Source organism: Daucus carota, chromosome 8, assembly GCF_001625215.2.
Source record: "Daucus carota subsp. sativus chromosome 8, DH1 v3.0, whole genome shotgun sequence".
NCBI classification, from domain to species: Eukaryota; Viridiplantae; Streptophyta; class Magnoliopsida; order Apiales; family Apiaceae; genus Daucus; species Daucus carota.
The window spans coordinates 14,449,560-14,463,252 of NC_030388.2; the positions used below are offsets into that span (position 1 = coordinate 14,449,560).

Genomic DNA, 13,693 nt, shown 5'->3' on the forward strand with positions numbered 1-13,693 from the left:
ATGGCGATGAAGAATATTGACAAGTATCTCTATGTCCGATTCAGTGTTATCTTGTAGAACTAATCTTAAATCAACAGTGTAAGCTGGTGATTAGACTGTATTTCTGATGATGCATCTCTTACAGTACCTGCAGGGGAGGGATGGGGTTTTTTTTTTTTTTTGCTATTGCTAAAAAAGTACAATAACATAACTAGAACCAAAAGAATGTGTGCTATATAGTATGCTTCCAAACCCTTGACAAAAGTAGCGAGAGAGATATCATTGGACCAAGAGGTCGAGTAAAAATGATGGACTAAATGGTAATTATGGATCACATTAGTATCAACTAGTCAAAAGTAAACTGTAGTACATATTAACACAATTAATTAGAGGTATCTTATCTTTCCCCTTACACAACTTGCTTTGATCTCCTGCCAACAACTTCCAAAATTCCCATAAAAATATACAACACATACATACTTGTTAAATATCATCTTTGATCTCTTGCAGTGTATGCCAACAGTGATTCAAAATTTTCCACAAAAGATCCAACAGATCCTTGTCAAAAATGAGCCTACAAATCCCTTGTCTTAATATTAGAAATATACAGAAATCGGCTGTTACACACACATGTTTATCAGCAGTTCATGTATTTGATTTCTTCAAGCATCCCCATAAGATTACTAGAGCTGAGATGAGCACATCAAACGTCGATAACAGATTTATTGCTTTACTGTTTGCTGCTCTGCTATTCTTGTCAGCTATATTAGTGTTTCCTTATTATATGCAACCCGAACCTTCTCCATCAGCAGCTCTATTGTTTTCTCTCATACCCATCTCTCTTCTTCTTTATTGCGTCTTTCTCGCATTCTTTGTTTGGTAATGCTACTTTGCTCATCCAATTCTGGGACTCTACTTAAGAGTCACAAATAGACTCATGTAGTTAGAGAAACACAAGTGCACAGCAACTGGACTTAGATGTGGCATTGCAAGTCCACTGTGATCCTGTTAACAAATTGTTGATTTTCATGCTGCTGATTTTTCTATATGCATTTCATCTTGCATTCATTGTAATGCAAGTTTTGTCTCTCAAGCTGTAATGCAAAATTGTTGGAAAATATGATTTGTTTAGTATTTTCAATTGCTATTGATTCAAATATTAATTCATGAAAAAGAGTACAATTGGATAGCCTGATACTCAATTGTAAGGCTATAAGTCATATTAGTAAAATCATGAAAAAGAATTCGAAATAGAAAAAACTTACTTCGCCCATCCTTTCAATCATCTTTTTAAAGTGAAAAAACAAAAAACATATATGTTAAAAGCTATTCTATGCGTTAAATTGAATTAAGTTGTTTGTATGTTTAAATTAGTAGTAATAATGTAAATAATAATATTGGGACAGTCAGGACTCAAGAGTGACATTTTAAGAAAATTTCTAATTTTTTAAGAATTTCTGATCAATCTCTAAAGAATATTATACCGGTTTATCGACTACATTCTGATTTTACTAAAAAATTCAGTATATCGCAAAATTTCTTATAAATCCTGAATCGGTAGGTGAAGATATTAGTTCCTAACTTCTGATTTTTTATGACCATCCTCTCTGCTGTTATGGTGAGTGTACATAGCTGTTTCCCCAGCCAGGTGCACCAGCAGTAAAAGTAAATGAACAAGCAGAGACGAATTTAGCAAAGCTGGCCTCGAAGTCTTCTTGTTCACCACGCCTCTGCCACGTGGCACATGCAACACAATCCACACTCTTCTTTCTCTAGCCTTTTCTAGTTACACTAGTGTTTATTAATTAGGCATGCAACTCTCTCTCTCCCCCCTGTGAAGTGAGAGATTAAGCAGAAAGAAAAAGGCAAGATCAAGATGGAGAAAAGAGGGCAAAAAGGACAAGGCTACACCAGCAGCTGTAACACAAATTCTGGTAATTGTTATTTGATCTTCTGCTGCTCTATTACCTGTATTTCTTTTCATTTTCATCCCTTTTTATTGTTTTCCACTTACACTGCACCAAATATGTGTCCATTCTCTAACAATCTATTTGTTAAATCAATCATTTTCAAGTTGGAATGCTTGATTAAAAATGGGAAGATTGATTAATTCATGTTTGTGATCAGAATTGCCTATATCACTATATGTGTATGTTTCTTTTTCATCAGTTGCCTTCCCTCAACATTTATTGAGCAACCTATATAGCTTGGTATGGCTGATTATGATGATTCTTTTGTTGACTGAAAGAGTTTACCAATGTTGTCAGATGTTTTTTTATCTTGGGTAAATGAAATTCTAATTTCATTCACCCTTCAATATTTTTTTTTATAAAATAAATGACACTCGACTCTCTTCTAGACAATTCTAAAGAACATTGACCACATGTATAAAATGATTATATTTTAATTTTTCTGAGAAAATATCAAATTTATACTTTAAATGTAAAATGAAAATTTGAAAAATATTGATTTTAGCTATGAAATCAATATGCTTAAAAATGTGTGTCAGAGAGTCAAACCTTATGGACTAGTGGTGGAGGAAAAAAAAGTTGTGTATAAGTATTTTAGTCATATTTCATGATATTAGTTCTGTCGATTGGATATCAAAAAAATTTTAGTTAACGTAATCAATATGAATTATATTGATTATTTCGCTAATCAATTAAAATTTTGATATATGATGTCTTTTATAAAAACATGTACATATATATACATATATATATTTTAATACTAATTGATAGATAATTGATAGGAGCATAGCACTTTTTCTAATTGTTAACATTATTATATATTATTTGATAATGTTATTATAATATTATGTTTTTCCTCTTGACCTTTAAAAAAACACATGCTGCCACATGGCTTTCATGCAAACTGGATACGTCATTTACCTTTGCGTCTCACTTTAGCGTGGCACGTGTCTTTTTAAGAAACCCTCAGTTTAAGTAACTTGTTTATTCACCCGGACGTGGTTCCGTTTTTTACATTTTACATGTCATGGTTTTTTTTTTAAAGTTAATATTGCTCATCTATACCGCATCCTAGCCCATATCACAAGTATAATATTCATATGTATATTTATGATAAAGTATATTTTAACTTACTGTGGTTTGAACGCTTTTTATGTATATTTGATTTATTATATCTTATTATCTTTTTTTAATAATTTTAAAATAAAATATAATGTAATTGTTAAGATTTTACATTTATTTTTATCTTTAAAATTAATATTGTAAACTTTAAATTTTAATATGTTGTTAGTAGGAATTGATACTTTGAATTAATTATTTCTAAGTATTATATTTAATAGTTCGAATTGAAAAATCTTAACGAATGTAATTAAAAGTAACAAAAATAATATCAATATCAAACTACAATTAATACCCTATTTATTATAGTTTTGTATAGATAAATTTAATAAGCAACACATGTCCATTTAAAATATTAAAATAACAAAATTGGATCATGTCACAATTTATACCATGATTAGCATATATAGGTATGATGAGGAACAATTGCATATATTGAATATTTGGTCATGTATGTAGTTATATATGATAAAAGTAAAATATGTGTGATTACTAAAAATTTTAATCAAGCCATGTAATTTTTTTTGTTTCATTTAATAATCAAAGATGTTCTTTTCTTGGCAAAAATAAATTGTTTTTTTTAATTAAAATTAGCTATGGAAATTGTATTAGATACTCTTATATTGTAATTATTAGTGTTTTATGTGTGTTAGACACGAAATGATAATATTTTCGGATGAAGTTATGTCCTCACTCATCCTCCATAATTATTAATAATAAAAGAAAAAAAAATGATTTATGAATGACTTATGGAGTTATGGGTAATTTTTACATATATAAAAAAGGTTTAGAGAAAAGTAATGAAAAAAGTACCTCAAACTTAGCTTATGGTTTTAGTCCGTTTGTGGCTTATCGGCTTATCGACTTATTACACAGACATTTTTTTTCATTTTTAAGCTTGAAGTCAAAAATGGCTTCAAGCACCTAGAGGCTCTTAATCTTGCTTCACCACATTCTCCCATATTTTGTTGTTAGGGGTTTATTTTATATTGATTATAAGAATAAGCATAATTGCTGCATAAATTTGTAGGCCAAGGAAAATTATAATTGCACTCTAGTTTCTTGGTATATGTGATTTTCATTGAGGAGAAGCTTGAACTAACTACCTAGAGTTTCAAATCTTATTGGAGGCATCATGGTACATTATTAAATTTTGTATGAATATATGTGATCATTTCCGCATATTCATATCAGCATAAACTGCTTTGTAATATAAAGTCAGAGATTAACATAAGTCCAACAGCTGCTGACAAAGAATGCATGGTGAGAGAACAAGATATGTTCATGCCAATTGCAAATGTGATACGCATAATGCGAAAGATCATGCCATCCCATGCCAAAATCTCCGATGATGCCAAGGAAACAATCCAAGAAAGTGTGTCAGAGTTTATCAGCTTTGTAACAAGTGAAGCAAACATGAGGTGCCAGCAGGAGCAGCGCAGGACAATCACTGCAGAGGATGTACTGTGGGCGATGAACAATCTGGGCTTTGACGACTACATTGAGCCCCTCACAGTCTACCTGAATCGCATGCGTGAAATTGAAAATGGCGAGCCTTTCAGGAGTGATCTGTTACTGAGGAGGTCACTTGAGCACCGGGCAATGGGTATTGCTACTTCATTCACACCACCTTACTATATGGGACTGCATAACGGGACTTCAGGGGTTATGACAACGGAAGGTTTTCTAAAGGATGCTCGGAATGCTGGAAGTACTTCTGGTGCCAGAGGTACTTAGTAGCCTTGATCCTTGTTCTAGGTGGAAAGTGTGAGTCAAGTTGAGAAATTTGTAGTAGTAGAATGAAGAAAATAAAGTAGTAGCTTTGTGGTTAAGAATATGAATGTTGTTCTTGAAATGCATTAAGCTGAAGGTAGTGGACACTTTGAGATACCTGTTTTGTTGCATGCCCTTATCTTCTGATTCCATTTCAAATTATTAGTATAGGAAGCATATAAGATGTTTAACAAAGAATCTCAAGTGGTTGTTATTGTTGAATATTCAACATACACGATATAATTAGCCTCCTAAGAACACTTTGTGGCTTTAAGATACCCCTAAAACTTGGGAGAATTATTTACTCTGGTTTTATGGACGGCACAAAATTAAGGCCTCCTTTATAATGGCATGCAGCAAGTTTTTACATTAATTAAATTCCTATCTAGGATAACGTTCGAAAACAAATCCTGATTGTTTTTTTCTTTTGTTAAAGCTTTAGATTTTTTAATTTATAGCATTTATAAAAGCTGCACAATCGACATTCCATGTATAGTATAGAATTAGAAATATATAATAGTTACTAGCTTCATACAACAGGGCTTACATATAAATTACCCTCTTACAGCATAGAATCAGCCTTTTACAATTGATAAAATGTGATCAAGAACATCACATGTAGTAACATTACTCAGTATGATGGTAAGAACAGTTGGAGCAACATAACCGCAATACCACTTGTAAAGGTGTCGACAAAGTGATGGCAGCAGGCTCAGGATTTACCACCCAGTTTAGCAAGAAAATGAGGTGCCTAATTTATGTCAATACCGCTCTTTTGTTTGTCTAATGATTTAGGAAACCCATCCTGACTCCGAAACTTTTGTAGTTCCGATTCTAAGGTTTTGGCAACCTTGGTTCCTTCCAACCCCATCTCTGGGAAATCCACATGAACAGATCCCTGTCTTATTGGTGTGACGGGGTCCAGGAGAAAGGATTGCTGCTTGATATAGTTGTACAATTGTTGATGAAAAGGATGATCCAAGGAAAAGCACTTTTCAGCATGTCTTGCAGATCCAGAGCCTTCAAGGCAGAAGTGCGGAAGGGATGAATACTCCATTATCTGAATAAAATAAGCAGCCGCATAACATTAGAATTTTTTACATAAAGACCGGAGAAGTGAGGCAATAAACATTACATGCATTTGGTACAGAAAAGGTGTTTGGTTTTCCAGTAAAACTAGTTTTTCGAGGACGAGGAAGGAATGCAGTGAATTTTTAAGTAATGAACGCCACTTGAAGTTTTGTGTTGATTGACAAAGTCCTTTGTTTATCCATTTCCAGCCAAAATATTGCAAGGGTATTAGATTTGTTGCAAAGGTATTGAGAGGCTTAAAGTTTAGATATTTATAATATTATAGGGTGTTAAAAGTAAATAATATCACAACCCAGTCTGACAAACTTTAACATCGGACGTTTGTTTACTGTACAAGCCAACATAAGTAGCTCGTGTTATATATATATACTAGTCGTACTGTGAGGGTATACTAGATGAGTAAAATCCTCCAAGCCACTGTCACTCTGTGGTAACTCGTAAAATGCCACACCAGCATGTTGTTGTATATGATTTAGAAGCATTATAGTTCTAATTTCTGTACTAGGTGAATCTTGTTCAGAAACCATTGACAATTGATGGCACAAGAGCATGAAATGTTCAGCACCTAAGCAGATACTATCTTTAAAGCTTACGATCATCATTGATCCTCTACTTAGCATCAGGAAAATCTTCACTTAACTGAAGAATTTCAAAAAATATGACATGTTTTATGACAGAGTGTAGTCAGAGAATTAGTTACTTTTAGAAGTTCATCTCGTCCACGACCTGAAAGCACCTGAACCTTGTTCCTTGTCCGCTCCTGCAAGAGTGGCTTGACAACCTGGTTATAGTAAAGGGTTAAATGGATGTTGTTGCTGTGTAAATGAGAAAGAAAAACGCAACAAGCCTATTAGGCACAATTGGAAAGAAGTTAAGTGCCTACCTTCCAACAAGCTGAGAATATATATGGTACATTTACAATGTAATATGTAACTGTCTTCTCTGGGTAATTCAGGTCATCGATTCCAGAAATAATAGTTAGTAGCTGCACAAGGATAACATTCCTCAGAATCCTACTTAGATATGTATTAGATAACTTAATATACATCACTGAAATCAGTTTCATATCTTTCTCCCAGTAGTCATAATCTCTTTTTTTATAATATATTTAGCAAGTGAGAATAGGAATTTTAGAAGTAACTGTTGTATGAAGCTTTGTCACAACTCACAGTGCAAGAGACTTTGAGTCCAAGATTACCACAAATAATATAAGCATACTAAGCTGAAGAGATATAGAGCCTGCTTGTTCACCTTTTAAGTTGCCGACTTAAATTAATTTTTGACTCTTAAGTTAATAATGATGTTCACTTTCATCTATGGTAACTTTAGCCGTAAGTAATTTTTTCAAGTTTACCTAAACATTCTCATAATACATCAGTCAAGTTGTGAGCTTATCTAAAGCAACATTGATCAGAAAGCAAGCATCATGTAGGGTAAATAAAAAAACTCACAGGGAAATTTCGATCATAGCATACCTTTATTAGACTCAAGTGTGACATCTTCAAGCCAGTCATGTCCAATACCTTCACACACTTGCTAATATGTTTCCCAAATTTCTTTGTTGCAGTAGGCTGCAGAAAATAGAACAAAAAAAAAGTCAAGAAAATTCAATAGACAAAAAAGAATGCAACAAAAAGGTCAAGCCTTATGTGGTAATGTTCTACTCACAAAAACTACGCGGTCTCGATATTCATTCATCTGAATGTGTGATTGCACATAGTAGTGAACCTGAATTGAATTCAACCAAAATAGTTTAGATACATAAATAGGCTGCTGTTAACACTAAAATGCAATAAGATATATGACAGAAGCCAACTTTCCCAAGGAGGCAATCAAATAAATTCATAGATTTTGAAAGTTCTAAGCTAAGCCACCATGCTTGACGCACAAATACAAAAAAATACTCTAGTAATGAAAATGCCAATAGCACCCAAGTACATTGGTTGTTGTGATATGAAAATCATGACTGAACTGTAACTGTTCTTTAACAGTTTTAAAATACTTTATCTTAGCTTCTTGCAAGTAAAGTGATATAGTTAACAACATTGTACACTCTTGACCACCCAGACTTGGGTGCGGGGTTTCACACACACGTGAGGATCCAAGTGTCAGGATCTCATTTAAGAAACAAATCAGGATTCTTAGATACACATCCAAAAATTTACCGCGTAAAGCTTCATATGTAATCTAGTTCTATTGAATTTTTTCAGGAGGCAATATATTTGATTCTGAACTGAAGTGATGAAAGGTTAAGTATCTGGATACAATGCCGACTCCCATATAATGTCTAGTTGACAGGGGTATAATGACAAAAAGGGGAGACAAAGCTATCGACTGATCACCCAGCAAATTCCAAAAACTATATTTGTTGGCAAGTTCAGATTAGCGTTCACTGTGTTGTAAATGTGACCTGACAAATTATGATACTTGAAGGACTGCTATCTTTATATATTTAGAGATGTCCTCCACTTTCATATTCTGTACATGCTTCAGATAAAAACTATTAAAGTTGTGCAATAGATATAGGGGCATTACTTCCAGGAGTGTGGGTCAAAATATCAAGTAAAAATCAGAATCAAATTGTAAAAAAAAAAAAAAAATGTGATTCCTTACAGATGCTTTGTCAAATGTGCTTAGGCCTGCACCAATAGCAAAGACAGGAAGGCCCTGTAAGATAACAATGGGGATACTAATGAGTAGAAACGATGAGATAGAAAATCTACATCATTTGAATGAGTCAACGTCAGAGAAAAGGTTGAAAAGTGGAACCTCTCTGGTGTAACCAGATAATCCGATAAGCTGTGAATCACGCACTGCTCTGTAGAAATCAGTTGGAACTATAGGTTTCTGCATAAAGTAGAAAACTTAAAAAGGTGAGACTAGCCACTGAGTATCGGACAAGTTTGGCATATATTATCAACACATTTGAATACGACTAGCATGAGCTCTCAATGTTCTAAAACTAGAGATACATTCATATTCATAACTGGAAATTATTCCAGGTAGATTTTATATTAGCATGGCAATCTATGTTGCTCAGAATGAGGTACAGAGTGTCAAACACAACAAAGGTCTGACATAAAATTTTATCAATTGGCAAAACAAACACAGAATGACTGCTCAAATTAGGTCAAAGTGCCCAAATTTCAACCAAAAGATTTGACACAGGATGAGTCTCTTGTCCAAAAGTCTAAAGATCTGCCATGGTAGGGATACCCAATGCGTAGAATCCTAGTAGAATAGAGCATAAATTATAATTCAAATTATTTTACGGATGTATTTGAAATGCGATCATACTTGTATTTTTCATTTTTTAAGAAATGCTGTCGTAAAACTAGCTGAATATTATTAAGCACGCTACGGTTAACATACACTATTATGCTTTGTTACTTAGTTTGACAATATCAACATCAATCCTGATTATGAGAAAGTGTCTGAGTGCGTGTGTGGATGTATGTGTTCATCAATGAAAAGCATTGACGGACTAATAGGTTAATTATTTATTTTAGTAGCACCGAATCGAAATATTTAACATCATTTTTATAAAACACTAAACTACACGTGCTGAAAATAATATATCAGAAACCAATCAATACAAGTATATCAAAATGCTCTTTCACTTTCTGTGACGGCCCAACTTACAGGAGAAATTTACACTTACCGCCAATATATCATCAATCTTGTTTTCCACCCTCCAATTCAAGCAATCCACTAACTGTAACATTTTAGCAAGTACTAGAGGATTGACAAAGATGACAAATATAGATCTAATACTAAAATTAAATAAAAAGCTTGAACTATACAAAAAAGCAAAGAGTAGAAAAATATCTAACCATCTTGTGGCCCTTGGAAACATTTCCCTCTCTTGCTTTAAGGAAACGCTCCATAGCTTCGGTTGGATGTCCCTGGTGAACATTCTGTGGGTAAAAAGAAGTTTTTTTAATATCCAATTGACAATTTTATGATACAGTATTCTGCATTAAAATAGTAACATATTCTGTGAAGAAGAGTAGAAGCCCACTTAGGTGGTTTCTAGTAAGTATAGGTTTGATCAGTTAATTTGCCTGCTTAAAGAAAAATGCACATAAGTATTAGTGAACATGGCATTAGTCATACGTTTGCGTGATTTTAATGAAATAGGAGCATGAAATAAACATGCGTAAAATGGACAAAGCGGAGCATGGAAAGGAAACAGGTCATATTGTTGTCAGCAACTAAATGTCCATCATTTCTACGATACTCACTCTATTTTGTCACTTTCGCGATTCATGCAATTCAAAAGCAATAAATGAAAGAATTGAAATGCACAACTATATAATTTACATACAAAACATCAATAAGATCTTACAAATCAAAATAATATTTAGTACAGAAAATATGGGCTTTGTGTGGTGATGGGCTTCAGAGCATCCAGGATATGAAAATGCAATTTTGTTTTGAGTAAATACTGAATATGTACATGTCTCGGTCACTCTTGTGAAAACCTGATTCTTGACGTCACAATACTCACTCCTATTTGTCTAATACAACATTATTCCCACCGAAGAGGATGCCATAAATGCACTTCAAAAGGTTAAGCTGGAGGAAAATTTTTACGGAACCCCAAATATATAATTCAGAATGATGTGATACTAGACACCATAATGATTATAAATCTTGTTTAAGGTGATGTAGCGTCACCCAACTAGAGTTGAGAGAATAGCAGATTTACATTGTGACGATCAATTTTTAAGGTTGTCATGGCACCATTGACTGCCTGGAGGAGCGTCATAATGTATTACGTTAATGCTATAAAGTTTACCCAACATATATTCACAAAAATGAATATACTTCGGACTCTATTGTTGAAATGAATGCACATCACACTTTATTGTTAAAATAATTAAGTAGACCATCTGAAGTGTACACTACTTCTGCTTTACAATTTTCATAATATCTCGTCCACAGATTCTATCTTGTACACTTGCCATATCTACTCCATTCTTAGCAGCTAAGTTTTCTAAAACTCAACCCATGATAGGCATTTATACAGAATTTATAAGATGTTTAACAAAGAATCTGAAGTGGATGTTATTGTTGAATATTCAACATACACGATATAATTAGCCTCCCACGAACACTTTGTGGCTTTAAGATACCCCTAAAACTTGGGAGAATTGCATGTTAACTCTGGTTTTATATTATAAATCCAGTCTGGATCTAGAAAAGCTTCTTCAACCTTTTTAGGCTCCTCTTGAGATTAGAAGCTACTGTACAAGCATTCATCTAAGTTTGCTCTTCTAGTTTTGACACCTACAGCTGCATCTCCAATGATGAGTTCAAAAGGATGGTCTACTTATTGTTAAAATAAGTAGACCATCTGAAGTGTACACTACTTTCCGCTGGGAATTTTAATAATATCTCGTTCACAATTTCTATCTTGTAAACTTGCCATGTACTCCATTCTTAGCGGCTAATTTTCTAAAAATCAACACATGATAGGCATTTATACAGAATTTCGTCCATCAGGACTTCATTGTAAATTACATAGATACATATCCAACCCTGACATACAGAAAGGTTTAAATGCATATAAAGCCTGCACAAGAGAGATATATTGTAGTTCTTAGTGATGACTTTCCAGATAAGAGTTCTTTCAAGGTTCTTTTGGAAATTTAAGAAATGCAAAACTATATTTGTCAATATAAGAGTAGTTTTATTTACAAATCCAATAAAAAGCAGGCTTACAGTAGGGAAGACGTAGAAAAATTGAAAGATAAATACAGTAATTTAGTAGTTGATAAGTGAACACATACATACATACGTGTCTGTTGGTAAAAGTTTTTACCAACCTTTTATATTTTTCACAAAAAACATTACCAACCAGTTGTTGCAGCAATCCTATAAGTAATTGTAAATATTTTTTGCTATCGATAACAAGTCGTCATGGGTTGAGCACGCGTAAATATATACAAGATGTTTAAAGGAGTGATAAATAAACGATTTTTTTTTTTTTATTGATGGCTATGATCTGTAACTACAGTTGCTTGTTCTTCTTATTCTGGCATTTGATAAATAGTGCTACAATAGCAGGAAGATGACTGAGTCTACTACAAATATTCCACCAATACCAAAAAAAAAAGAACTTATTATTGTGTTTCATGAGGAAAAGTCACAATATGTAAATACTTCAAACTTAATAATACGACAACTTGTCATCTAATTACAAGTCAACTGTAGACTATGCAGAAAAACCAACTCTGCAAAGACTCAGAGGATACGTTGAATAATGGTTATAAGTTGTTTTGTAATAAAAATATAGACTTTGGCTTGCATTGACTTTTCAGTGTTCTTTGTGTAATTACACTTGAAGACCAAAGAGGGAAATTTAAACCAAACAATACTACAATCAAAGCTATAGGAACCCAAGCACCAAGCACCGCAAATTCGAAGAAGATAGAACACTTCAATTTTAAAGAGAAACAAATACTAATTTTTTATTCACATCACACTGAATCATTGCACCAAGAAGGCAAACTAGCAACAAGCTGTGTCAACAATCCTTCCTAGAAATGGCAGAGAGCATTTCTTAAGAGAATTAAAATATCTATAATCATATAAAGATACATACAGACAGCATATAATAGAAATTTAATGTAAATTGAGAAGTAGGGAAGCAGAGGGGAGCTCAATTGAGTTAATAGTTAATGGACAATTTACAATCCAATTGCAATACACAAGCTCATGAGTTAAACAAGATTAGTAATTTAAAGTTAAAAGCACAGATCTTGCAAAACTGTAAAAATGGTCACCTGGAATGTTTTTTGCAGGGGTTCCTCAACTGCACAAAAAAGAAGCTAAATTTGAGAAAAGAAGCTTAAAAATTAATGAAAATAATAATTAAAGAAAAAGTAGCCACCTTTATCCATGAGTGATTGAAACTGATTGATGGCTTCTTGTGAAACTACAACCATTATGAAAAATCAAGAAAGAGAGGCAGTTCTGATCCTAAGAAGCTTTGTGTATATAATATAATATACTTACATCAAGAAACTCAGCAGGGTGTGAGTCTTTATGATGCAAGTGAGAGAGAAGAGATGAAGAAGAAGCTAAGCAGCACAAAACATGATTCCACAACTAATTTTTATGTATGTATATGTAGTAATGTGCACATGTATGGTAATGAATTCTTTTTCTATTCTTTGGATTTATATTTGCCACTAATTTTGTTATTATTATTTATTATCATCAAGGGGTCAAGAAAGTGAGGCCTCCTGAGTCAATTCATGTGGCCCGTTTGGAGTAAAAGGCAAGGACCTCACGTTGTTTTGGAAGATTCGGAGAACCTGAAAGGAAATTATTGGAGATCGATCTTTTGTTTCCCTCTCCTTTTTTACCAAGGCTAGTCTGAATCCGGGATCTTTTAACTCTCTTTTGTTTCTTGAACTGACCCACTTATGTATGGTGTAGGTCGACTAGGGCCGTAAAATGATCTAGGCGATACCGGGTATCCCTCAATAAAATATCAGATCATATTATTTTTAGTTTGTTCAGATTTATGTCCGGGATCATATTATTCAGATATAAGCCGATCTCAGGTATTTGAGATCCGAATCTGAACCGAATATGATCCAGTATCGTATTTTCTATTTTTTAATCGGGTCGTATATGATCCATTGAATATGAGTCGGACATGATCCACTAACATTAAATATCATCATTATTTCAATTATTCAAATAATTATTATTTAGTCTAAGTAAACATAATATTATAAAGTATG

The 13,693-nt window shown here is 33.2% G+C and overlaps 2 protein-coding genes across 2 annotated transcripts; one reads left to right on the forward strand and one right to left on the reverse strand.

The window, feature by feature from the left end:
• Nucleotides 1-1,782: 1,782 nt before the first annotated feature.
• LOC108199056 (nuclear transcription factor Y subunit B-6) lies at nt 1,783-4,932 on the forward strand. Its single transcript, XM_017366812.2, has 2 exons — nt 1,783-1,913; nt 4,312-4,932. The coding sequence occupies exons 1-2, from the start codon at nt 1,856-1,858 to the stop codon at nt 4,803-4,805; spliced, it is 552 nt and encodes a 183-aa protein (XP_017222301.1). The 5' UTR covers nt 1,783-1,855; the 3' UTR covers nt 4,806-4,932.
• Nucleotides 4,933-5,325: 393 nt separating this feature from the next.
• Nucleotides 5,326-13,211, reverse strand: LOC108200065 (phosphatidylinositol/phosphatidylcholine transfer protein SFH11). Its single transcript, XM_017368124.2, has 11 exons — nt 12,832-13,211; nt 12,725-12,753; nt 9,767-9,850; nt 9,595-9,648; nt 8,703-8,780; nt 8,547-8,600; nt 7,602-7,661; nt 7,409-7,504; nt 6,817-6,918; nt 6,634-6,714; nt 5,326-5,901 (listed from the first exon to the last, which is right to left on the reverse strand). The coding sequence occupies exons 1-11, from the start codon at nt 12,884-12,886 to the stop codon at nt 5,593-5,595; spliced, it is 1,002 nt and encodes a 333-aa protein (XP_017223613.1). The 5' UTR covers nt 12,887-13,211; the 3' UTR covers nt 5,326-5,592.
• Nucleotides 13,212-13,693: the final 482 nt, after the last annotated feature.